Source organism: Chiloscyllium plagiosum, unplaced genomic scaffold (genome assembly GCF_037043375.1).
Source record: "Chiloscyllium plagiosum isolate Xiang-an unplaced genomic scaffold, Cpla_swu_hap1 HiC_scaffold_44, whole genome shotgun sequence".
Lineage (NCBI taxonomy): Eukaryota > Metazoa > Chordata > Chondrichthyes > Orectolobiformes > Hemiscylliidae > Chiloscyllium > Chiloscyllium plagiosum.
In genome coordinates, this window is record NW_028270182.1 from 6,131,020 (window position 1) to 6,157,751 (window position 26,732).

At 45.5% G+C, this 26,732-nt stretch overlaps 3 protein-coding genes across 12 annotated transcripts in view; 1 reads left to right on the forward strand and 2 right to left on the reverse strand.

The window, feature by feature from the left end:
- The window catches only part of chrne (cholinergic receptor, nicotinic, epsilon), a 31,872-nt gene extending 20,678 nt beyond the window's left edge, over positions 1-11,194 (reverse strand). For both annotated transcript variants that reach the window (XM_043683434.2, XM_043683435.2), the window contains exons 1-7: positions 11,046-11,194; positions 9,401-9,534; positions 8,671-8,715; positions 8,322-8,431; positions 8,040-8,195; positions 3,011-3,108; positions 2,076-2,276 (exon numbers count right to left, since the gene is read on the reverse strand). In XM_043683434.2, coding sequence (XP_043539369.1) covers positions 2,076-2,276; positions 3,011-3,108; positions 8,040-8,195; positions 8,322-8,431; positions 8,671-8,715; positions 9,401-9,534; positions 11,046-11,088 — 787 coding nt within the window. In that variant the 5' untranslated portion in view covers positions 11,089-11,194. The remainder of the gene's footprint in view (positions 1-2,075; positions 2,277-3,010; positions 3,109-8,039; positions 8,196-8,321; positions 8,432-8,670; positions 8,716-9,400; positions 9,535-11,045) is intronic.
- A 4,399-nt stretch (positions 11,195-15,593) lies between these two features.
- LOC122544303 (sperm-egg fusion protein TMEM95-like) lies at positions 15,594-25,478 on the reverse strand. 9 transcript variants are annotated; one of them, XM_087982981.1, is made up of 7 exons: positions 25,339-25,478; positions 22,423-22,479; positions 22,247-22,327; positions 20,998-21,018; positions 19,334-19,414; positions 18,057-18,144; positions 15,594-15,933 (listed from the first exon to the last, which is right to left on the reverse strand). In XM_087982981.1, exons 2-7 carry the CDS (start codon positions 22,460-22,462, stop codon positions 15,891-15,893), a joined length of 354 nt encoding a protein of 117 aa, XP_087839107.1. In that variant the 5' UTR covers positions 22,463-22,479; positions 25,339-25,478; the 3' UTR covers positions 15,594-15,890. The 9 variants fall into 9 exon arrangements, with proteins under 9 accessions (XP_087839107.1, XP_087839106.1, XP_087839112.1 ...); XM_087982980.1 differs by lacking the exon at positions 25,339-25,478 and adding an exon at positions 25,170-25,308; XM_087982986.1 differs by lacking the exon at positions 25,339-25,478 and adding an exon at positions 25,166-25,281.
- LOC122544302 (RPA-related protein RADX-like) overlaps positions 25,171-26,732 on the forward strand; it is a 41,476-nt gene continuing 39,914 nt past the window's right edge. The window contains exon 1 of the mRNA XM_043683436.2: positions 25,171-25,804. Within this exon, the coding sequence (XP_043539371.2) occupies positions 25,210-25,804 (595 nt within the window). The 5' untranslated portion in view covers positions 25,171-25,209. The remainder of the gene's footprint in view (positions 25,805-26,732) is intronic.

Sequence of the window (26,732 nt, forward strand, 5' to 3'; positions counted from 1 at the left end):
ATTTCACTTATTTTTCACCAGAATTTCACACATTTGCCCATACTCTGTCTCCATGTTCCTTTATTCTTTCTTAAGCCACTTAACTAATAAAATACTAAACGATGACATGGCCTCGATTCTGTCATTAAAATTCACTGTGAATTCTACATCCCCACCCTTGGTTAAATGCAATCCTGCACTCCACCTTAAATCTCTTACACTTGTACATTGAGGAGTATCACAAGGGGAGTTTGTTTATTTCATAGAATCCTGACAGTGCAGAATGCTGGCCATTTGGCCAATAGAGTCCGCACTGACCCTCCAAAAAGCATCCCACTCACACTTACCCCCTCATCCTCCAACCTTATTCCCCATAATCCTGTCTTTCCTGTGACTAGTCCACCTAACCTACACATCCCTGGACACTACTGGCAATTTAGCATAGCCAATCCACCCAACCCTGTAAAGCTTTGAACTGTGGGAGGAAACCAGAGCACCTGGAGGAAATCCATGCAGACACGGGGAGAATATGCAAACTCCACACACATCTGAGGCTGGAATCAGACCCAAGTCCCTGGCACTGTGAAGCAGCAGTGCTAACCACTGAGCCACTGTGTAATAAGGATTTTTGAGATGCATGAATACAACCCCCTTTCCAAGAAGGTTGAAGCTTTCATTCCTTAAAATTGTCAAGTGATCATCTTGGCAACTGGTCTGTCCAGTTTGAGGCCGGTCACTTTAATTTCAGCAGCTCACTGACTTCCACACCAGAGCTGAGGGCCCAGTGAGAGTGTACGGGAACTAGGAATTTGTACATTCTGCACTAGAGAGGATCTTTTAATGGTTGTAACGCTTTCTGAACAGATGAAAGAACTGGCTTTGACTTGGCAACTATGGAAATAGGTGAAACACTGGAGTTCAGTCCACTACCACTCATCCCCTCCCCCCCCCCCCCCCCCCCCCCGACACATACGCAAACACTGAGGCTGTATCCTAGGGAGTGTTGCTGAAAAAAGAGACCTTGGAGTGCAGGTTCATAGCTCCTTGAATGTGGAGTCGCAGGTAGATAGGATAGTGAAGAAGGCGTTTGGTATGCTTTCCTTTATTGGTCAGAGTATTGAGTACAGGAGTCGGGAGGTCATGTTGTGGCTGTACAGGACATTGGTTAGGCCACTGTTGGAATATTGCGTGCAATTCTGGTCTCCTTCCTATCGGAAAGATGTTGTGAAACTTGAAAGGGTTCAGAAAAGATTTACAAGGATGTTGCCAAGGTTGGAGGATTTGAGCTATAGGGAGAGGCTGAACAGGCTGGGGCTGTTTTCCCTGGAGTGTCGGAGGCTGAGGGGTGACCTTATAGAGGTTTACAAAATGATGAGGGGCATGGATAGGGTAAATAGGCAAAGTCTTTTCCCTCGGGTCAGGGAGTCCAGAACTAGAGGGCATAGGTTTAAAGTGAAAGGGGAAAGATATAAAAGAGATCTAAAGGGCAACTTTTTCACGCAGAGGGTGGTGCTTGTATGGAATGAGTTGCCAGAGGATGTGGTGGAGGCTAGTACAATTGCAACATTTAAGAGGCATTTGGATGGGTATATTAATAGGAAGGGTTTGGAGGGATAGGGGCCGGGTGCTGGCAGGTGGGACTAGATTGGGTTGGGATATCTGGTCGGCATGGACGGGTTGGACCGAAGGGTCTGTTTCCATGCTGTACATCTCTATGACTCTATGACTGTGAAACCATTGGAACATACACAAACAGTAAAGGTTGTGGATGCTTCTGGACAGTTACAGCTTACAAGACGAGAATCAACAGATTTTGTTGGGGAAGGGTTCCAATCTCCCTGGAAGGTATTGCTTCATGATGGGATAGAGCATCGTCCAGAACAATCAACCCCTGGCCAGAGGGAGAAGGTGGGAGAAGCTTTATTTGGCTATTCTCCTGGGAAAGCATCATTTTGAAACTTGATTCTGAAATCTTCCCTGAAACTCTCACTCAGCCAGTAGGAATGAGGGCCTGTCAGTTATGAGGTTTCAATCTCAAGCCACTCATTTCCTGCCCACCAATTCTGTACGTCCACGTGGGCAGTTTGTCTCCTTACCTTGTGCTGGGAGGAAGTAGACCAGAACTACCAGCGATGAGATGAGAACACAGGGAATGATGATGTTGATGACGTAGAACAGTGGTTTCCTCTGAATGATCAAGAAGAAAATGATCTCCTGGTACTCAATATCATCCATTGAAAACTGGCTGTTAATGTGCTTCTTAGCTGGTTTGTGTTTTATCGTCCACTCCCCGTTTTCTGATGAAAGGAAGTAGATACTTGGCAGTGAGTTTTGTTTTAGATTAGATTCTCTATAGTGTGGCAACAGGCCCTTCGGCCCACCAAGTCCACACCGACCCTCCGAAGAGTAACCTGAGTATCAGATATTGAGGTATACAGAGAGCGATGGGAACTTCAGAAAGAATTATGCAAGCATTAACTTATACCTAAGAGCGAATTAAATAACAAACATTAGGTACCTGGGAGTGAATTATGTAAACAGGATAGGAGATTGTGGAATGACTAAATCTGATTTAATCAAGTACAGCAGAGGACCACAGGATGGTAATGGTCAGAATATCTGGACAGATCATGGACAGGAGGGGAAAGTGCCAAAACAGGATGATGTAAGGATCAGACCATGGGACCTTCAAGATCAGACTCTGCACTTTCTGAAAATAAATACAGACCTCACATGACACCAAGTTATACTCCAACAGGTTTATTTGAAATCACAAGCTTTCAGAACACTGCTCCTTCGACAAATTAAGTCACCTGAAGAAGCAGCACACTGAAAGCTCGTGATTTCAAATAAATCTGTCGGACTATCACCTGGTGTCACCTCACTTCGGACTTTATGCATCCCAGTCCAACACCAGCACCCCCACATCAAAATAAATAAATTAATATTTGAGGGCAGTGAACAGATAACACTAATTGGAGCGAGCATCCCAAAGACTAAAATTTAAAAATATATAGTTATTTAACAGTACCAGTGAAATCTTCAGGATCGATATGGATCCACTCAATCAGCGTTCCCTCATCTGTTGATAACTCCAAGTTAATTTCATGGGCATTGTATGCTTGGGACCTGAAAAAAAAGAATTCAACGATTTTTCTGATCAAACCATTTCTTCTTCTTTCTCCTTTCCCAATAGCCTTATAACCCTAGTTCATTTGCATACATCCGTAAAGACAGTTGAGAAATAATCCTGTACCCCATCTCTGGCCATTTCAATATTGAACCGACCATGCCAGCATGTCGACCTCAAACACAAGCCTCCCAAACCACAAGTAACAGTCATTCCTGCAGATAATAAAGACAAAGGTTCTGCACAATTGGGAAAGTCAGACTTTGCAGTTCAAAAGTACACAGATGGTAATCTTTGTTCATTTTCAGTAAGTGGGCATCACTGACAGGTCTGAGATTTATTGCCCATCCTACTTGTGATGATGTGGCTTACTTGGCCATTTCAGAGGGCTGTAATGAATGAACCATGTTGGTGTGAGACTGGAGCCTAAAGTAGGTTGCACCATGCAGGGACAACAGAGTTCCTTCTGCGAAGGGCAAGATGAATTTTCATATCAATCCCACAGCTTCATGGTCACTTCCACTGAGATCAGCTACTTCCAGATTTTCATGTTGGGAAATGAATTCTCATCCTCTGCATTCTAAATCCAAATGTCTGGATCACTCACCTGATAACATAACCACAACACCACTGTGGCAAAACAGAGTCCTTTGCAGGATAGTAAAATTAAATGTTTAGTTATTACATCAGGGATGGTGAATGCAGAATTCACCATCCAAAATATCCTGGATTATCCCTTGAGAATCTGTCTCCTTCTGATGTTTAACATCAAAGCCTTACTATCCTACATTTTAGTTCCAATTTGAGTTTTATTCACTCGTGGAATGTGAGTGTGACTGGCTGGGACAGCCTTTATTGTCTATCCCAAGTGCCATTGAGAAAGTGGTAAGTGAGCTGCCTTCTTGAACCACTGTAATCCATTTGCTGTGGGTAGACCCACAAAGCTGTTCAGAGAATGTTTCAGGATTTTTACCCAGTGACACTGAAGGAACAGCAACATTTTTCCAAGATAAGATGCTTAATGGCTTGGAGGGGAACTTATGTTCCCATGTATCCCTCTGAATGGTAGTGGTTGTAGGTTTGGAGGGTGAAGTCATATAATAATAGAAATGTACAGCATGAAAACAGACCCTTCGGTCCAACTCGTCCATGCCGACCAGATATCTTGAATTAATCTAGTCCCACTTTCCAGGACTTGGCCCATTTCCCTCTAAACCTTTCCTGTTCATATACCCATCCACATGCCTTTTAACTGTTGTAATTGTACCAGCCTCCACCATTTCCTTTGGCAGCTTATTCTGTATGTGCACCACTCTTTGGGTGAAAAAGTTGCCCCTTAGTTCCCTTTTAAACCTTTCTCCTCTCACCCTTAACCTATCCCTTTGAGTTTTGGACTCCCCCAACCCAAGGAAAATACCTTATCGATTTACCCTATTCATGCTCCTCAACAGCCCCAGCCTATTCAGCCTCTCCTGACAGCTCAAACCCTCCAACCCTGGCAACATCCTTGTAGATCCTTTCTGAACTCTTTCAAGTTTAACAACATCTTCCCCATTCCTGATGAAGGGTTTTTTTCCGAAACATCGATTTTCCTGCTCCTTGGATGCTGCCTGACCTGCTGTGCTTTTCCAGCACCACTCTGATCTAGACTCTGATCTCCAGCATCTGCGGTCCTCACTTTCGCCTAACATCCTCCCTATATCAGGGAGACCAAAATTGCACAAAGTATTCCAAAAGTGGCCTAACCAATGTCCTGCACAGCTGCAAATGATCTCTCAACTCCTGTACTCAATACTCTGACCAATAAAGGAAAGCATACCAAACGCCTTCTTCACTATCCTATCTACCTGAGACTCCACTTTCAAGTAACTATGAACCTGCACTCAAAAGTCTCTTTGCTCAGCAACACTCCTCAGGACCTTACCATTAAGTGTATAAGTACTGCCCTGATTTGCCTTTCCAAAATGCAGCACCTCACATTTATCTATATTAAACTCCATCTGCCATTGGCCCATTTGATCAAGATCCCATTGTACTCTTGGGTAACCTTCTTTGCTGTCCACTACACCACCAATTTTGGTGTCATCTGTAAACCTCCTATGTTTACATCTAAATTGTTTACATAAATGACGAAAAGTAGTGGACTCAGCACCGATCCTGTGGCGCACCACTGGTCACAGGCCTCCAGTCTGAAAATCAACCCTCCACCACCACCCTCTGTCTTCTACCTTCAAGCTAGTTCTGTATTCAAGTGGCTGGCTCAGTGATGAGTCACAGACTAGGACAGATCCCATTTCTATCCCTGAACTAATCTCAGAGGAGGGGCAGGGCAGGTGTTGTTATGGTATTACAAATTATATTGTTTTCATAAGAACGCAATAAGTTAACAAGAAGAGCAGGCATTTGAGGGAAAGAGTTAAATTCATGCCGAACGCTCCTTTGGCAGCTGCATTAGTGCATAGCAAATCCAAAATGTTGGAAGGCTTTCAATCACCAGTGACCTATCTCTCTCTGACTCCTCTGGACTGCCACAGAATCATATTGCACATACAGCATTGACATTGGCTATTTATCAAGAATGATTTGTATTCATATAACATTTAGAGTCATACTGTACAGAAACAGACCTTTCAGTCCAACCCGTCCATGCCAATCAGATATCCAAATGAAATTTGTCCCATTTGCCAGCATTTGGCTCATATCCCTCCAATTTGAAAAAGTGTGTTGCTGGAAAAGCACAGCAGGTCAGGCAGCATCCGAGGAGCAGGAGAATCGACGTTTCAGGCATAAGCCCTTCACCAGGAATGTGGAAGGGGAAGGGGTCTGAGAGATATCCTTGTGGAGGGAGAAGGAAAACGTCTTCAAGGTGGGCATCCTTGGAGGAGACTTCGCAGTGACCAGGAGATCACGACGATGTCTCTCAGTAGTGAATACTGAAGCAAAGTATTCATTTAGGTCCTCCCCTACTTCCTCCATCTACCTTCCCTGATCAGCCCAACCCTCACTCTGGCCATCCTCTTGTTCCTCACATAAGTGTAGAATGCCTGAGGGTTTCCCTGAATCCTACCTGCTAAAGTTTTTTCTAGCTCTCCTAAGTTCATTCTTCAGTTCCTTCCTGGCTACTTTGTAACCCTCTAGAGCCCTGTCTGATCCTTGCCTCCTCAACATTAAGTAAGCTTCCTTCTTCCTCTTGACTGGATGCTCCACATGCCTTGCCACCCAAGATTTCTTAATCCTACTGTCCTTACCTTGCTTCAGTGGGACAAACCTGTCCAGCACTATCAGCAAGTCCTCCCTAAATAACCTCCTGTCAACAAAACTGGTATTCCTTCTCTCACATGTGTTTATCCAGCTTCCCCTTATACGTATCTGTATTATTCATCCAAGCAACACACCATTGTGGTGAATTCTTATTACTGTCTGGGTAAAATGTTTTTCTTCTGACGTTCCTAAATGGTATCACGTTGACTATCTTTTAACGATGATCTCCAGCTTTGCTTTTCTCAACAAATATAAACACTGTGTGTACTGTATTACGGCCTTCCAAATTTTAAAGATCTGTATTTTCAAGCCTCCATGTTCTTTCCTCAAATGGAGAATGAACCTATCCTGTTCACCCTTCCCTGGCTCATGTAATCCTACATCATCTTTGTAAATCTTTATTGCCTCCTCTCCAGAATTTTGATATCACAGTTTTCTAAGTGTGGTCTAACCATGTTTCTCATCCAGTGATCTAGCAGCTGTATTCAGTTACATGTAATTGAAGACATTTATATGAACAGTGTTTCAGAACATCTTGTCAGTCTCTCCAATGCCTGTTCACTGTCTGCAAGGCACAGGTCAGTAAGAATCTCCACTTGGCTGGTATCTCCAACACCACAAGATGCATAGCAACAACTCCCCACGGCTCTTTAAACTGCATCTTCCAAACCTACAAATTTGTCACATAAAAGGACAAGCAGATGCATGGGAACACTTCCACCAGCAAGTTCACAGCTAAGCTGCACACCACCTTAGCTTGTAATTATATCAATATTCCTTCACTATCATGGAGTCAAAATCCTGGAATTCCTTAACTGTTTGTCCAACAGCCCAGGATTGTACCAGTTCCAGACCTCACCCTCTCGAGGATAATTAGAGACCTGCAATAATTACTGTCAAAGGCAGCAATGCCCACATTCCTGAATGACTTTCGTTTAAGAAAAGGAATGCCCTTTTCCAAACCACCAAGCCTATCTTTATCCTGGACCAGATCTGAGGTTGCACCGCACTGCCTCAACACCACCTCTGCACAGGTTCAGGACCCATCAACCCATCCAGCCGACAGGGAGTCAAGCGTATCAATCAGACTGGTTTCTGGGCTGGGAACCTGCTCCAAATAAAACAACAGATGCCTCGAAAGCGGACCTGCTTTAAACTGAGACATGGAAGCAGGATTAGATTAGATTAGATTAGATTAGATTAGATTAGATTACAGTGTGGAAACAGGCCCTTCGGCCCAACAAGTCCACACCGACCCGCCGAAGCGTAACCCACCCATACCTCTACATTTACCCTTTACCTAACACTACGGACAATTTAGCATGGCCAATTCACCTGACCTGCACATCTTTGGACTGTGGGAGGAAACCGGAGCACCCGGAGGAAACCCACGCAGACACGGGGAGAACGTGCAAACTCCACACAGTCAGTCGCCTGAGGCGGGAATCGAACCCGGGTCTCTGGCGCTGTGAGGCAGCAGTGCTAACCACTGTGCCACCGTGCCGCCCACTAAATGGCACATCTGCGATCATGGGCTCTTCCCCATTAAATATCAGGACCCATGTTCCAGGAGCAGCTTGGACGGGAATGGGTTTGGAAGAGGAGTTCTGTCTGTGGTATGTACTGGAGAAATGAAGTGCTTCCTCTATACTTGGAATCTGAATCTTACCTGAAGACAAGGGAACAGTTTTGCCAGTCGAATGGAAAATATGTCACAGCTATTGCACAGGCACTCCGGTATATTGCAGGTGGCAGCCAATAGATACTGCCGTCATTGGAGACAAGAACGTTAGCATAGTAAGCAATTTCAAAACCACCGTCAATGCTACAGAGAGGGAGAGAAAGAAGAATCAACAGTCAGGACATTACAAAATGTGACATCGTTCTGATAGAATCAGACAGCTGCAAATGAACGACGCAGAGGAATTGACTGCAGATTGGAAACACCTACTTGTTTTCAAGGACAATTTCCGGCAGCCAGACCATCCGGGAAGGGATTCTGACCAGCTCAATACCTGCATAATCAGAACTGTTCCAAGATAATCGATAATCTGTCCATTGCTGTTTTTTTAAAAGAAAGGGAAATGTAAAACCGTGTTTATCCAGCCTTCCTGCTGGACAATCTGTGCGCATTATAGACTGGAACTTGACCCTCAGTGAGTGTCATTGAAATGCCCAGCTTGAAAAATGGTCTCACTTCTGATTCTCACCTGAATCTCTGTTCCTCCAAGATTAACAATAGGCACAGTCAGTACTTTCTACATTGTTACTGCCACAGATCTGGTCAAAGTAATACTTACAATTTCAATCCATACATTTGTGGTAAGTGTTTCCTCTTTTTCTTTCTGTTTAGGAATTTAAAAAAAAAAAGCAGATGTCACTGTGTGTGTTACTATTTGGTAGAACATCTAATGTTTGCAAAGTTGGAAACTGAGTACATAGAATCCCTACAGTATGAAAGCAAGTCATTTGGCCTCTCAAGTTCACTCTCTAGGCAGCGGCCTACCCCATCTGAGTAACCCAGCATTTCCCATGGATAACCCACCTAGCCTGCACATAATGGGTCATTTAGCATGGCCAATCCACCTAGCCTGCATATTCTTTTGACTGCAGGAAGAGGCTGGAGCACCTACAGGAAACCCGGGCAGGATATGGGGAGAATGTACAAACTCCACGCAGACAGTCACCCAAGGGTGGAATTGAAACCGGGCCTCTGGCACTGAGGCAGCAGTGCTAGCCACTGTGCTGTTCACAAGGTCTCATGTTTTCCTAGTAATGTCAAGGACATTGTGTATCATCCTTTTATGTCAGGGATTCCAACACTTCATATCACTTGAATCCCATTTAGTAAGTGATAGGGTAAAATAGATTATCAAATTGGATTTGAGCCAATCACATTGGACAAGTTAGGTGAGTTGACGGCAGACAAATCTGTACTGAAGAGACCTCACATTGGTCATACAAAGAGCTGGGATTCTTAGATTCATTCAAAGGCACTGACAATGTTGATATTTTTAAGAGTTTCCTTACCAATGAGATGAGATTGGTTAATGTAAGTTTCAGAGTCACATCAATGACATCCCCATAAAACCTGGCTGGTCGAATTCTCGCATCATAGTTGTCGAACAATACATTCAGCAGTTTCTCCTCTTCATTTGATCGAGCTGTATGTTAATTAGAAATTAGTTTAGGTCACATTTCCAGCAGTTGCAGTGTTTTGCTTGTATATTACAGATTAATGGATGATAAAACTGTGGTCCAATAGTAACACCAGAAGCTACTTGAGTGAACCTAGTGCCATTTGCTAATTCCAATTATTTAGCAATCTGATCTAGTAAAGTCCCAAGGACTGAACTTGCCCTCACAGGCTGGAAAACAAGAGTCAAGGCTGCTTTTGAATTTTAAAGTCACTCCTCCAGGCAAACTTTGGAGTGTTTATGATGGTGCCTGCCTTACATTGGCATTGAGACAGGTTTGAGGATGACAGCTGGAGGGCCAACTCAATTCAAGAATTCATTTACCGCACAGAAAATCTGTCTCCTTGGATGCTAAGTCACAGTGATCTTGCCTGTATCTCTGGGCTAGAAGGTTCAGGTTCAAGACTCATCTGCCCCAGACGTATGTCAGAGCTTGTCTGAGCAGATTGATTAAAAAATAATGAGATAGTAAACACTCAGAGAGGGCCCTTCATTTTTGAAGACCCACTCTTACAAATATTTTATCCGAAACGCAGATTCATCGATAGAGCAACTCCTAATTGCATCCATACTCAGGGATATAATCTTAAAACTGGAGCTGGCCCATTCACAGGCAATGTCAGGAAGGATCTATATTTATGTTCATAATACTTGGGACTCTTCAGGAGAGTTCTTCCTCTGTCTGGAGCCAAGGCAAGGGCATAATTTTTAAGTGAAACATTTGAGTTTGATTCATTGTTGTCACATGTACTGAGATACAGTGAATAGTTTTGCATGCTACCTAAGGCAGATCATACCACACAGAGTGCATCATATCATACAGAGCCACGCGGTCAGCCAATGTCGGTGCAGCATGGGGTCCCTAACCTATAGTCTTCAACTAACAACCTGATTCAAGAAAAAAAAATCAATGGAAAACAGGCAAAAGCGTGAGTTTTTGTCTGCCTCATTGTTTCTAACTGTGATCGTTTCTAAGTCAAACCTTCATTACTAAGCAGAATGTATTTTCACATTTTTGTATGTGGGATCTTGCTGTGCGCAAATTGGTTGATTTAGAACCATGGGTTACATTTCAAAAGTGGCTTTCTGACTGTAGAGCACTTTGCGGTGTACGGAGACGGTGAAATGTGGCTTTGTAAACAAAGTCTTTCTTATTTTTCTAGTCAAGTTTAGACACTATTTCTGATTTTCTCTCTCTCCTAACACTGCTGGTAGGCAAGACAAGCATACCTTAGCAGCGAAGTCACAAAACCTACCAGCAACCAATCTGTGCATAATCATGGCATTTTCATTTCTGTTTTAGGCATACTTCAGATTAAAAGCTTCAAATATACAAATTATAAAATCCACCTGGAAACGGACCTGAAAATCTCATTTCCAATGTTGATTAAGACCAGTGAGAATAACACATAAGTAAGCTAGTTCACCTTAAGCCTTCGGGTTTCCTTTTATTTTAACTGATTGACAGTGAGTCTTACCTTCAAGCACCAAGCAGAGGATCAGGAGAAGTGTTAGGGCCATAGTGGTCTTTTCCAGTCCTTCGCACGAGTGTGCTGCTCTGCTTGCGAGGGGCTATTTTTGGGTTTCTGGGAAGGGTTTCACCCATCCTCTCGATTGAGTCCCAGCTGTTGGCTAGGTCTCTGGAAGTTTCTGGGATTGGCAGCTGGTGAGTTAACCCTGCCCACCACAGTAACTCTATCTGTCAGAGCGACAGCAGGCCTAAGTGTCCCAGGAAGAGTAGTGAAGCTGGAAGAGTAGAATTTACTCTTTGTCTGCCTGTGGGAGGAAATCAGAGCAGCCGGCAGAAACCCACGCAGACATGGAGAGAATGTGCAAACTCCATACAGACAGCCCACCCGAGGCTGGAATCGAACCCTATGGCTGTGAGGCAGCAGTGCTGCTGACAACTGAGCCACCGTGCTGCCCCTATAGCTCAGACCCTCCAACCCCGGTAACATCCTTGTAAATCTTCTCTGCACCCTTTCAAGTTTAACAACACCTTTCTGATACCACAAAGACAAGAATTGAACACATAACACTTTTCCCGACCTCAGGACATTCCAGAACACATTACAGCCAGTGCAGTATTCCTGGCATGGAGTCACTGGTACTATGCTGGTAACACGACATCCTATTTACATCCTAGAAAATAATAGGATCATGGACAAATTATATGCTATTTAATGATGCTGACAGAGGGACAGATATGGGTCACCACATTATTACACATCTCTTATCTTGACTATCCATCAGGACCTTGGCACTCATGACACTGCAGCACTGAGGTGTCAGCTTTGATTTTTGCACCTAGTCGTCTGAAGTTAAGCTGAAACACACATGGGAAAAGTGGCATTGAGACAGATGATAGATTGTGATATCATGGAATAAAAGGCTGTCTCCACTTGTATTGTGGAGGATAGGCACAGATTTTACAAAACCTGCAAGAGAGGAAAATGCACCTTTGGGGGAATAAATGTATCTTGTCATGCATTGAGTAGTTGTGTCCTGGAAGACAGTGCCTAGAAATGTGGTCGGGAGAGAATCCAATTGTTGCAGGGATGGGAATTGCAGGTTTTCTGATGAGCAGCAGAGGGCGCCTGTGGCTCAGCCTGGGGAGGCCATTCAGCCTCATGTTGATCGCCAGTCTCTAGCCCAGCCTTGTGGCTGCAGTGGGGATTGCAGATTCCCCCCAAACCACCACTGCCACTTCGTATTTCTCAGTGGAATTTTACACTTTTAGGAAATTCTCTGTCACAAGTAACATTAAATTTTGCCAGTATGCTTTTGTGGGAGTCTTTGCACAATGAATATTTGATGCCTGGTTTCACAAGGATACTTCAAGGTTCTTCAAGGACCGCAATTTCCCCCCCGACGTGGTTGACGATGCCCTCCACCGCATCTCTTCCACTTCCCGCTCCTCCGCCCTTGAGCCCCGCCCCTCCAACCGCCACCAGGACAGAACCCCACTGGTCCTCACCTACCACCCCACCAATCTCCATGTACAGCGCATCATCCGCCGTCATTTCCGCCACCTCCAAATGGACCCCACCACCAAGGATATATTTCCCTCCCCTCCCCTATCAGCATTCCGTAAAGACCACTCCCTCCGTGACTCCCTCGTCAGATCCACACCCCCCACCAACCCAATCTCCACTCCCGGCACCTTCCCCTGCAACCGCAGGAGGTGCAAGACTTGCGCCCACACCTCCCCCCTCACCTCCCTCCAAGGCCCCAAAGGAAACTTCCATATCCACCACAGATTCACCTGCACCTCCACACACATCATCTATTGCATCCTCTGCACCCGATGTGGCCTCCTCTATATTGGGGAGACAGGCCGGCTACTTGCGGAGCGGTTCAGAGAACACCTCTGGGACACCCGGACCAACCAACCCAACCACCCTGTGGCTCAACACTTCAACTCCCCCTCCCACTCCACCAAGGATATGCAGGTCTTTGGACTCCTCCATCGTCAGACCACAACAAAACGACGGTTGGAGGAAGAACGCCTCATCTTCCGGCTAGGAACCCTCCAACCACAAGGGATGAACTCGGATTTCACCAGTTTCCTCATTTCCCCTCCCCCCACCCTGTCTCAGTCAAATCCATCGAATTCAGCACCGCCTTCCTAACCTGCAATCTTCTTCCCGACCTCTCTGCCCCCACCCCAGTCTGACCTATCACCTTCACCTTGACCTCTTTCCACCTATCACATTTCCGACGCCCCTCCCCCAAGTCCCTCCTCCCTACCTTTTATCTTAGCCTGCTGGACAAACTTTCCTCATTCCTGAAGAAGGGCTTATGCCCGAAACGTCGATTCTCCTGTTCCCTGGATGCTGCCTGACCTGCTGCGCTTTTCCAGCAACACATTTCCAGCCCTTCACAAGGATACCCAAAACATGGCAAATAAAACTAAAAGATTTATCCCCTGGTTCCAGGTGAAGGTACCTGTGGGTTTGTGGGTGGGGTAGGGGGTCGGTGGGGAGAGTGGCACAAGCCAAGAACTCTCGAAGGGAACGGTCTTTGCGGAAGGCAGAGAGGGTTGGGGAGGGGAAGATGGTATTGGTGGTGGGGTCTTGTTGAAGTTGGCAGAAGTGTTTCAGGATGATGCGTTGGATGCGGAGCCTGGTTGGGTGGTAGGTGAGGACCAGGGGGTCTCTGTCTTTATTGTGTTGGGAGGGGGTGGTTTAGAGCAGTGGAGTAGGCTATGGAGGTGGTGCAGCGGAGGGCTCTCTGGATGACAGAAGGGGGGACAAGCACATTGTTCAAAATAGGTGGACATCTGGGATACTCGCGAGTAGAATGGAATTGAGAGAATAGATGGAGTTCTTGTAGGATACTGGGTGGGAGGAGGTGTAGTCCAGGTAGTTATGAGAGTCCGTAGGTTTGTAGTAACATCCGCCTGGAGACTGTCATTGGAGATAGAAATGGTGAAGTCAAGAAAGGGGAGGGAGGTGTCCAAGATGGACCAAATGAATTTAAGGGTGGGGTGGTCGTTGTAGGTGAAGTTGGTGAACTGCTCCATGTTAGCCTGGGTGCAGGATGCTACACTGATGCAATCATCAATGTGACGGAGGAAGAGTCGGGGCACAGTGCCTGTGTAGGCACTGAAGAGGCACTGCTCGATATACCCAACAAAGAGGCAGATGTATTGGGACCCATCAGGGTGCCCATGGCCACCCCCTTGTGTGGGGCCATGGAAGGGTATCAGGGACGAGCAGTCTACATTGGGAAGGGGATTCAGTGAGGGGCCTTTCACAGGCAAATCCTGAAGGAAGCCAGGGTGGCAGGACATAGGACATTTAATAGGAGGGGGGTAGACACGATGGGCTGAAATCTTGTTGTGAAGTGAGAGTGGCAGTCCACGCAGACTCAGGTACCCTCCCTCCCCTGGCATGGGGTGTAAGGGCTGGGTGGATTGGCTGTGGGATGTGCAGGGTTACAGGGAAAGGGTGGGTCAGTGTGGACTCAACGGGCTGAATGGCCTGCTTCCAGACAGTAGGGAATCTATGATTCCCTCTGTCGCTGTATTCTTTAAAGTTGTATTATTTAGTTTATCGTTCACCAAGCCACATGAGGAGATATTAGAGTGTGTGACCAGATGTTTGGTCAAACAGCATTCTAAAAAGGAGAGAGAGAGACATACAAAGGAACCTCAATTATCTGGCATTCAATTAACCAAATTTCGGATTATCCCAACAAGATTGCAAGGTCATCTGGCATTCGATTATCCGGTATTCAATTAACCGAACAAAATACTCCCCTCCCGTGTCCTTCGGATAACCGAGGTTCCTCTGTACACACAGAAACAAACAGTTTGAGAAGGAAATTCCTTAAGACCTTGGCAGCTAAAGGCAAGGCTGTCAATGATGGTGCAGTGAAAATCGAGGTAGGATAATAGATCAGAACAGGACGTCAGCAGAGATCTCTGGAGGCTTGTGCGTGATGGGGAAAGGGACGAGTGGACGTGTTTGAAAAACGCCAAACTAGCAAGCGAAAGGGGGAACGCGACTAGGTGTGAGTTAGGATAAGGCAGCCAAGTTTTGGATGAGCTGAAGTTTTACAGAGGGTGGAAGGTGGAAACCAGGCAGAAGTCTATTGGAATAGTGGAGCCAAAATGTGGCAAAACAAAGAGTTTCTCTTCAATCTGACCCAAATTGGCTGTTGTGTTTTCTAAATTACAACAGTTCAAAAATAATTTGTTGAGCCATGATGCACTTTGGGACATCCTGAGATAATTCAAGGTACTATAAAAACACAATATTTTTCTCCCTTATCCAGCCTAATTCTCTCTCCAATCCCCCTCGGATAATATGAGCCATGACACTTACACTCCACACCCATCTCCTCTGATGAAGGGTTTTTGCCCGAAACGTCGATTCTCCATACTCCTCGGATGCTGCCTGACCCACTGTGCTTTTTCAGCACCACACTCTCGACTGTAATCTCCAGCATCTGCAGTCCTCACTTTCGCCATCTCCTCTGAGTAGTCACATATCACAAGTAAAACACGACCAACAAACATGTCGTATCATTTCATTTATTGTGGAGTTTGGAGGTTATGGTCGGTAAAGATCAGCAGAAGTACATTATTAAGCAACAGCAGTTCTCGAGCACATGTTCTTTACAGTAATGTGAATAAATTAAAAGCAACGACAATTGAATCGGTTTTCAAGTAGGACTAACTTTTCTTTGAATATACAGCTTGATTTAACGAAGGTTAATTTGGATTTATACAACAAGGCAGCATCGGAACCTGTCTGTAGGCTTCATGTTCACATTACAATTTGATTCTGAGGTGTGCATTCTCTAAACTCCGTCCTCTACTCAAACTGATGGTCTGCCTCAGCTCGGAACTTCCTTGATCTGTTGGGAAAGATTTCACAAAATTTTGGACATTTTTTGTGGAAAGGAAGAGAAACGCACTGGATTCTTAAACTGCGAAACAAAAACATGAAATTATGGAAACTGCCAGTGAGGCAGCAACTGTGGGGAGAGAGAGAGAGAAAAAAACAGTGAACGTTTTAGGTTGATGAACTTTCATCGGAAAAACTTGTTTTCCCATAGCACCTTGCATGATCTTAAAAAACCAACAGTCCCTTACAGCTAATGAAGCATCTTTTGTCAATTGTAATCCCGTTGTAAAGCTAGAGGCACATGTGCACTGAGTGGTATAATGGTAATGTTAATGTTACTTTATCAGTGATCCAGAGGCCCAACCTAATGTTCTGGACACATGAATTTGCATCCCACCACAGTGAAGCATGAAAATTTAATTCTAGAAAAAGCTGGAGCTGCAAGGTAGGTTAATGGTGTCACATTCAATTGTGAATGGTGGTGGTCAATTAACAATTAACGGGAGGAGGGGGAAAGGTTGTTGTAATTGACCCCATCCCAAATCCATTCCCTTCACCAGCAATGACAGAGGAGCCCAGCACATAAAATCAAAAGACAACACTGATGCATTTATAATCCATCTTGGCCCCATGCGATGGTCCCAAGCATCGCAGGCACCAGTCTTCAATCAGTTTGGTTGAATGTGATGTTGAGAAACAGCTGATGTGTGGATATTGCAAAGGCTATGGACCCTGACACATTCCAGCTATGGTACTGAAGACTTGTCCTTCAGAACTATCTGCAGACCTAGCCAAGCCAATCCAGTACAACTACAACATAGACATCATGTGGAAGGTTGCTCAGGTGAAAAGCAGGGGCAAATCCAGCCCAGCCAATTACTGCCATATCAATTTACTCCCTATCGTTAGTAAAGCAATGGAATGGGTCATTGACAGTGCTATCAAGCAGCACTTTGAAAGGAAATAGAGTGCTCACTGATGCTCAGTTTGACTCCCACCAGAGCTATGATTTCACCTGACTTCATTATAGCCCTGGTCAGTAAAGATGAATTCCAAAAGTAACATGTACAGGACTGCCACTGAAATCAAGGCAGTATTCACTCTATCCACGCCCCTCTTGATTTTATAAACTTCTAAACGGTCACCTCACAGCCTCGGAGACTCCAGGGAAAATAGCAGTCCTACCCTGGAAACATCCTTGTAAATCTTTTCTGCACCTTTTTAAGTTTCACATCTTTCCTACAGCAGGGAGACCAGAACTGAACGCAGTATTCCAAAAGTGGCCCAACCAATGTCCTGCTGGGGAAGAGTGAGGCCACTGCTTGGGGGGGGGGCAGAGGAGAACACTTTAAGAATGAGATAAGTGTCCTGAAAGCTGTTTATTTTTATAACATTCCAACCAGGATCAGGCAGCTCAGCAGACGGTGGGGACTGAGCCTAGAACTATCCCATTTGTTTGGCCAGTTTGAGTCACCATCAGGCAGGCTGCTTGACAGAGAATTTATTTTAATATTACCAACTTCTTCCCTTGCTCATTTGTGTCAGGTTTAAACTGAACAATGGTTACAAATGCTGTAACCTTTCCACTCTGGAAATACATGGTTCAGAAACTCCAGCTATCGGGAAATACATGTTGCAGGCTGCAAAGACTCATGGCACAATTTTAGGACAGTGCTTTGGGTGTAGAAACAGTTAAGATGCTTGGATAAGTAAAACTATTTTTATTACTGTTTTGTAATGTTTGTGCTTCCAATAAGTGTCTTATATCTGCAGCGTTTACTGGTACATGTATTTGTGGTTAGGCATTCTGATTTCATTTTATAACCGAGAAAACTCCAAAATTTGGAAATAGCTCAATCCCAAGCATTCTGGACTAGGGAGGTTACAGCGTATAGTAGAGAGAAAGACATGTTACAAAGGCTGTTAATCACATTTACTGGGAAGCTTGATAAACACTTCGAGGAGAAATGAATAGAAGGTTCTGTTAGAGGGAATTGAAGAGTCGGGGGGGGGGGGGGGGTGACAGGAGGCTTGTTTGAAGCATTAACGTTAGCACAGACTATATGGACTAGAACGGCCTGTTTTGTTGCTTTAAGTTACAGGCAATTTGGTCGTAATCTCTCATTAACTTACTCGAAAATGAGCGTTATGCAACCAATCAATATCGAGCCGGTTGATAGGCCAACTATCAGATAAATGGATTCTTTCAGATCTAGCCTGTCTGTTGGAAGATCAAGGTGAAACGTTAGAATCTTGCAATGTAGACGGAGGCTATTCAGCCCATCATGCAAGTGAAAGCTCTTTCAGAGAGCTATGCTATTCATCCCTCTGTTCCCATGTCACACCCTCCCCACAGCCTTGTTACTTTGGTCAGTTTGATCCCGGTGATGAGCACTGAACTGTCCAGCTGAGCGAGATGTGGCACCCACCCTATAGAGTGTTGGGCAGCTGCAGCCCAAATTATTATCCTACTTGCTGCCCTAAAACCCCATCCTATCCCACTGCTGTCCTTCCATTCTCCCAATGTACAATGGCAACACAAGACCAGATCATGAGCTTGGTGGTTTCTCAGGGGTTAGTGGTGGTGGTGTTCTATTTTATTTATTCACGGGATGAGGGTATTGCTGGCTAGGCCAGCATTTATTGCCTACCCCTAATTGCCCAGAGTGCAGTTCAAGAGTTAAGCACATTGCTATGGGTGTGGGGTCACATATAGGTCAAACCACATAATGATGCTAGTTTCCTTCACTTAAGGAGATTAGTAAACCAGGTGGGTTCATGGATTTGTGGATTCATGGTCATCATTAGACTCTTAATTCCAGATCTTCTATTGAATTCAAATTCCACTATTTACCGTGGTGGGATTTGAACCCAGGTGCCCAGGCATTATCTGGGTCCCTGGATTAACAGTTACAAATACAGGAGGGATTTGAGAGGGAAGTGGGGAGGTAGAGGTAAGAATACCTGTTGGGAGTTGGACATTGGGCTGGAAGGTGAGTTTCGGTTTCTTTGCGGCTCAGTGGATAATCTTCTAGCCCTTGAGCATCTACTGTGTCAGGTTTCATGTCCCCTTTACGATCCGTGCTCAGAATGGTCTCCCCTTCAACTTCACTACCTATCCATCCAAGGAGTGTCTTCTCAAGCCTCCCAATCTGCATCAGCTCTCAATTATTCCACAGGCCTCCCTCCTCCAATAAAGGTACATTCACACAGGCCTCCCCTCACTCCCAGAAGGCCCTGACCCTGTCCATTCATTGGGTGGGCCCCTGTGAAAGTTGACTGAAATGAAGTTGCCCCATATCCTTCTGACTGTCCCTGAAAACTCAGGCCCTCAGTGTTTGGAGACATTGTGGCCCTGCGTCTCGTTCAACATTGAGGGTGGTGTGATGGTGGTGAGAGGCTTTACTCACTAGGCCAGCAGGTCTTCAGACTCCAGCAGTTGACCTCCACCTCCAGGCACGTGGTGCAGTTTATAACAGTCGTGGAGTCCCCTGGACAGACAAGGAGAGCAGGACCAGCTCAGCAACAACCAGAAGCCATACCAGGATATTCCAACGATGAGTTGCTAGACACCTTTCCCACCTCCCCCCCCCCCCCCCCCCCCACCCGCCTTGATTGTTCAAGCAACAGGAAAGTGCAGAGCAGGTCAGGAGACATCTGTGAAGGGGAAATAACTGTTAGATTAGTTGGGGGGGGGGCATTTCAAACCCCAGTAGCTGATGTTATCTTCTGTTGGGGCTTGAGTTCAATTTCCATCTGATGTCATGGGATTCCAACCTGGCTAAAACTGCCACTCATTCACCATTCCTCTTTCTCCTACCACCCTGCAACTCTTGGCGAACTCTTTCCCCCTCTTATCTCTCTCTCTCTCTCTCTCTCCACTGATGTTCCATGATAAAATGCTTCCCACTGAGGTTCCAGTTCTGCTTAGATGTATTCTGAGGCTTAGTGAAGCAACATGAAGAAAATGTGCTGCAACTTTTTTTTAGGCTTCTTTTATTCCAACTCAGCTTTTCTTGCCCACATCAGTGTCCAAGAGATTAGCCCTTAATTCCTGGAGACCACAGAACTATATAAGCAGCGCTAGAAGGATTCCTAAAGAAGGGCCTGTGCCCGAAACGTCGAATCTCCTGTTCCCTGGATGCTGCCTGACCTGCTGTGCTGTTCCAGCAATAAAGTTTCAACTTTGATCTCCAGCATCTGCAGACCTCACTTTCTCCGCGCTAGAAGGTTGGCCAACCTGATTACTCTAACATTTCACATATTTACACCGTTCAGCCTTCTGTTTAAATAGGAAGGTGAGGCATTTTGACAAGTGTTAGCTTTCACCAGCAGGTGAAGCTTCTATTTCCAGGGTGGCACAGTGGCTAGCACTGCTGCCTCACAGCACCAGGGTCCCAAGTTCAATTCCACCCTTGGGCAACTGTCTGCATAGAGTTTGCACATTCTCCCCGTGACTGTGTAGGTTTCCTCCAAGTGCTCTGGTTTCCCTCCAAAGATGTGCAGGCTATTTGGTCTGGCCATGGGAAATGCGGGGTTACAGGGATAGGTTAGGGGGTGTCGATCTGGAATGGGATGCTCTTTGGACGGTTGGTGTGGACTTGATAGGCCAAATAGATGCTTCCACACTGCTGGGATTCAATGGTTTCCACTCTATAGGAGCCAAGGGGTCAAAGTCTCTCTCTGTCTGTCCTGAAGTCACATGACACCAGATTATTGTCCAAAAGGTGAAACAACAGTGCTCCGAAAGCTTGTGATTTCAAATAAACCTTTTGGACTATAAGCTGGTGTTGTGTGACTTCTGAATTTGTCCAACCCCGTCCAACACCCGCACCTCCATATTATCTCTCTCTCTCTCTCTCTCTCTAAGATGCTCTGAACAGGTTCGGGATTAAGCCAAGGAGACTTCCTGATCTGTGAGACTCAAGACATGATTACACACACTGAATTTCCAATGGAGTGCATTTTGGTGATATTTCCATAGTGGGGCTTTGAATTCCAGGCTGTCCATCCCAGATCTGATAGCTTGCTGTACCCTAACCCTAATTTTAAGGAGGCTGTAGGCTATACTCACTGCATTTGGGGGCACACATGGCTGCAGAGAAAAAAAAGAAGAGTTTAATCAATTATCAAGAAGTAGCACTTCTATCACACCTTTAATGCATTGAAATGCCCCAAGACAACAGCATTGTTATCAGAACAAAATTTACATGGGCAAATATTGGATCACGAGACTAAAATCCTGGGCAAATAAATAGGCTTTAAGAGGCACTTTAAAGGAGGAATAGGCAAAGATGTTGAAGGAGAAACCTTCGGTGTTAGAGCACTACAGGCACAGCTACCAATGGAAGAGTAAAGGTAACGTGATATATGAGAGGGTGGAAGTAAGGAGATACAGATGTCACAGCACAGGGAGGAGCGAAGCCATGGAGAGATATGGACGAGCTATTGGACTGGGTTAGCAAGTACAGGCATAATGAGTGACCAGCAAGTCAGGATACAGGTTACAGAGCTTTGGATTCACCAATAGCTTTCTGACCTGGCCTGACTGACAGCAAGTCTGATGCTGCCACAAAACCATACAGGAAACAAGTAGAAAATGTCTGACCTAATTTTTCATCTGAAAAAACAATGAGATTCTCCTGTGGTTTGCTCAAGAGTTTTCATAGATTTGCAATGATAGAGTGTCTTTCTCAATCTTGGGATGTCCCAGAATGCTTTGCAGCAAACTCCTATAAATACCAATGGGATAAGATGATGAGATAATCTATTTTTGGTGGTGCTGGCTAAGGGATAAATATTTTTCAGGATGCCAGCGATAACATGTCTGCTCTTTAAGAGTATCTCTTTACATCCACCTGAGAGAGCACAGGAGGGGCCTTTGTTAAACTTTTCCACTTAAAAATGACACTTCCAACAGTGTGGCACACTCTCTCTGTACTACAGTAGGAGTACAATGCTAGACTTTGTGATCAGGTTTCTACAACATGATTTGAACCAACAATTTTCTGACACAGAGACGACCCACAGTTACGCCACAGTCAACTCTATTAATATCCAGTAGTGGGAGAGTTATTATCCAGAGCACTGTCTCTGAGGCAGAAGGTGAGAGAAATTAGCATAACTCCAAACAGCCCCATAATGGAGCAACAGCTCTCACTGTTAGATGAACATCTAGTGTTGACAGTTGTCTCTGATGAATGTGGGTGCCTACCATCCACTTTTGCCAACTGAGTGTTGCTCATGTTTGATGTTTGAGTGAGGATCTGTCTTCTGGACGGCAACAATTATTTTAAAAGTATGAACAACAAATGTCTTCTCACCCTCTTGGGTCAATTTTGGAAGCTTTACTTCATAGAGCCAGTTCCAAAAGATAGGCAAGTCTGTTAGGGTCTGGTTGATCTCTGTGGAGACAGATGCACATGCAGAGATTGTGATGGTCATTCTCAAGACTAGCATCTATAGTATAGTATACAGGTAGAAGAATAATCCTGCCTACCTATCACTCGTAGAACACGGTGGACCTTTTCTGAGATCATATCAACCAACACTTCATCTGGGTAGAAAAATAGCAGTATCATATTTTTACCATTATTGAATAAAATTGATCTCTTATATATTAGAGTTGATCTTTCTCTGCACGGTCTTTACAGCTGTAACACTATATTCTGCACTGTGCTCTATTACCCGGATGTAGTTATGTGTTTGTCTGGTTAGCAGCAATATGATATTTTTCACCGCATCTCGGTACATGGACAGCAGTAAATCAAATCAAAATTCCATCCCACAGAATCTCAGTGAAGCCCCTTCTTATTCATTTCCACTGGACAGAATTCCACTGCACTCAAACTACTTCCTTTCCATTACCATTACAGAGAACTCAAACATAATCTCCCCCCCCCCCCCAATTTATAGGAAGACTTAGGAACCAAATGCCTTCCTGTGCCTTCTCATTGCTCATGGACAGGTTTCTCTGATTGAGGAGAGACCTCAACAAATGAATGGTCTGTTCCTGTACTGTAAATACTTGCTAATTAATGTTTCCACAACTGGAAATCTGATAATACTTAGAGGTAACAATAATGATCTTGATTTAAAGTACCTCTATTTGTCTGATTTAGCCAATTGCAAACAGTCTTTCCTAAAAATAAGGCAGTGGTGATTCTAACAAATAAAAATAAATGTATAAGAAATAGGGCAGGGATGACAGAAGCAAGACAGCGAATGTTTTAATTGCAAGGAGGAAGCAGTGTTAAAGTTTCAGGCCTGATCGGGTGGTGGATACAGACCAAATAGTAGTTTTCAAAGGAGAAGAAGAAACACAGGAAGGAGAAAAAATAGTTGAAGGGATATGTGGAAAGGACACAAAAGTGGAACTAACTGGACTGGCATTCAAAACTGCTGCCAAATAGCTGCTGGTGAACTGCATCACACAATGATTCTATTCTGTAATAGGTCACCTCACCAAATAGAAATTTATTCAGGTCTGCATCTGTGTACTTTGTGCAGTTTGTAGTCTCTGTCAGTGCCTTGTACTCCCCACACAGCTTCTCGAATCTGTCTCTTACTCTTTTGTGTGGAAAAGCACAGAACATACAGGCTTCAGCCTTCAATGAAACTCCCAGCCAGAAGCTGGCCACCATCACAGTGCTGGCTGTCTTCATTTGAAACCTCACGAAGGACAGTTCAGTAAAGAGGGTGCAGGCTAGTGTAACTGCTCAGTCTAACAGCTGTTGGTTGTATGTGTTTGAAATAAACCAGTTAATTTCAGGTTTATTGGGCAATTAACAGAGTTCTACATTCTATGCTGTCATAAAGATAGCAGAGAGAGCTGTTGGTGTCAGTAACATCGCTTGGCTACTTCTGGTGATTCTATATTTATTCTATGGATGTAGGCTTGCTCGCTGAGCTAGAAGGTTCATTTCCAGATGTGTTGTCACCATATTAGGTAATATCATCCATGAGCCTCCAGCTTTACTGATGATGTTACCTCGTATGGTGACAAAACATCTGAAAATGAACCTTCCAGCTCAGTGAGCAAACTTACACCCAGAACCTCAACCTGAGCTACAAATCTTCTCAAAACTCATTAATATACTTCTTGTGATTCCTCGTGATTTAGAATAATTGAATTTGTTGTCCATTTGAATTTGGCCAGATTTTCCAAAGGTCTTAAATTGTACATTGGGGACAGAGAGAGAGAGTGAGAGTGAGAGTGTGTGTATGTGGTTTGTTTGTGTGTTTGTTTTGGTTAGCAGGATGGCTGACATACAATGCAGAGTTCGTCAACAGCATGGGTTCAATTCCTGCACTTAATGAGGTTACCATGAAGGACTCACCTTCTCAACATTGTCCTCGCCTGAGGTGTGGTGACCCTATCTTTAATGAGACAGCAGACCTTTGGTCTGGTCGGACTAAAGTGACTTTACCTTTTAAACAGTACATTACAAATACTGGCAGGCATTTGAGATACAAATGACTGGAGTTGTCGTATCTTAGCAATACGAAACAAATCAAACTGCCATCCCTCCTCTGTATGTACTATGCCTTGTGAGAAAGGGTTTCTCTGATTTTCATTTCTGGTTAGATATTGGAATTTGATTGACAAATTTTAAAAAAGACAAGGGTTATTGTATCTTTCCCTACCTCAGGATACCCCCAAAGGCAGCCAACATCATCAATGACTCCTCCCAACCTGGTAATACTCTCTTCCGTTAAACAAAAGATACAGAAGCTGAGACGCACAGCTTCAAAAATGGCTTTTTCCCTGCTGTTGTCGATGAAAGGACCACTCCAATTTCAAATCTAACGATCTTGCTTTCGTGCACCTCCTGTGCACCCATGACCTTGCCTGTCTCACTCTGTCCAAACAATTTTTGTTCTATATGACCTTGTTTGTTGTGATCTGCCTGCGCTGCGTGCAAAACAAAACTTTTCACTGTACAATGGTACATGCGACAACAGTAAACCAAAGGAAATGGTTTCACGGTCATCATTGGTCTCTGTATTAATTATAATTGCCTGCCCTTTGAACTGTCAGGAGGTCAGAGTGCTTTTGTTTTCAAATCAACCTGTTTTGTGATGGGTCACCTGCTCCACAGGTAAGGACACACCTGCAGCACCAGAAGGGGCCTCAGAAGCAGAGAAAGTGCTGCCACCTGCTGGGGAACGACCGCCAAACCCGCCCCGTGACGCCATCACGTCGCCCCCCCCCCCCCCCATTGTGTCGCGGGTCGGCGCACTGACGTCACGGCGCCGCCGGCCGTTTCCTTCAGCCTGCACCAAGATGGAAGTGGGCGAGCGGGACAAGTGCGCCTTCAAGGCGATGTTCCCGGCCTTCGGCGCCGGCCGCGGGCCCGTCCGCTCGTCGCTGGTGTGCCAGCAGCCGGTCGTCGTGCTGTCGGTGGAGAGGTACCCGCGGGATCCGGGGAGCGGCGGCGGCGGCGGCCTGTGGGAGGCGCCGGGCGAGGGCGACCTGTACGACCTGAGCCTGTCGGAGGGCCACTGCCGCCTGCGGGTGGTGCTGCGGCCGTCCCTCAACTGGACGGTCCGCCGCAACCTGCTGAGCAGCGGCTGCGAGCTGAGCAACGTCCGCCTCGCCCTGGAGTACGACGAGAGGCGCCTGGGAGTCGGCTTGCTTGTCTTCGTGCTGCTGGAGGCCCAGGTGGTTGCCTGGGGAGACGGCAAGGCGCCCCCTGCCGTCCGGAGGCTGAGACTGCAGAAGCTGCACGTGTTCAACGAGGGCACTGAGCTGCCCATTGGCCCAGAGCTGCCCATCAAAGCCAAGAGGCGCTACTACCTTTCTCTGTGGGATGCTGCCAATTACTATGGGGAGGCTTGGCACCGACACCCGCCTGGGCAACCCACTCAGCGATTTGAAGGTGAACTGGCAGTGCTCAGACCCGAAGAACGGTCGCAGCAGGCGTAAACCGCTGAAAGAACTGCGGTTGCCGTAAATCGGAAACAAAAGTAAAAGCAATTGCGGGGGAAAGCTCAGTAGGTCTGGCAGCATCTGTGGAGAAGAGAAATCAAGAGTTCGCGTTTCAGGTTGAGTGGCCCTGCCTGGTGACTGCAGCGGACTCAAGACATTAACCCTCTCTCTGTCTCTCCCTTTGCAGATCCTGTCAGAAATCACAGGACACCAAGTTATAGTCCCAACAGGTTTCTTTGAGATCACAAGATTTCAGAGCACTGCCCCTTCGCCAGGTGAAATGTCAGATTAGGAGTGTGGTGGCTCAGTGGTTAGCACTGCTGCCTCACAAAGCCAGGAACGCAGGTTCGATTCCAGCCTCAGGGCGACTGTAGAGTTTGTACATGGGATTCCTTCCACAATCTGGGTGGATTGGCCATGTTAAATTGCCCACGAATGGGAATCCATAGCATTACAGTGTCTGGGTGGTGGAATGCAGTTTAGAGTGTTGGTATGGACTCGATGGGCTGAATGGCCGCCTTCCATACTGTAAGGATTCTATCGTTCCATGTTTATATCTCTGCAGAGAACAGTGCATCTCAAAGCACTTCCACAGTTGGTGGTCTTTTTCCTTGAAGCATAGCCCAGACCCCACAGCAAGATCCCAGTCCAACTCCGAAACAAAACCGAAAACTGCAGGTGCTGGACATCTGAAACAAAAACAGAAATTGCTGGAGAAATTGACCTAGTCCGGAAGCATTTGTGGAGAGAAAGCAGAGTTAACGTTTCAATTCCAGATGGGTGGCATGGTGGCTCAGTGGTTAGCACTGCTGCCTTACAGCACCAGGGACCCAAGTTCAATTCCATCCTCTGGCAACTGTTTGTGTGGAGTTTGCACA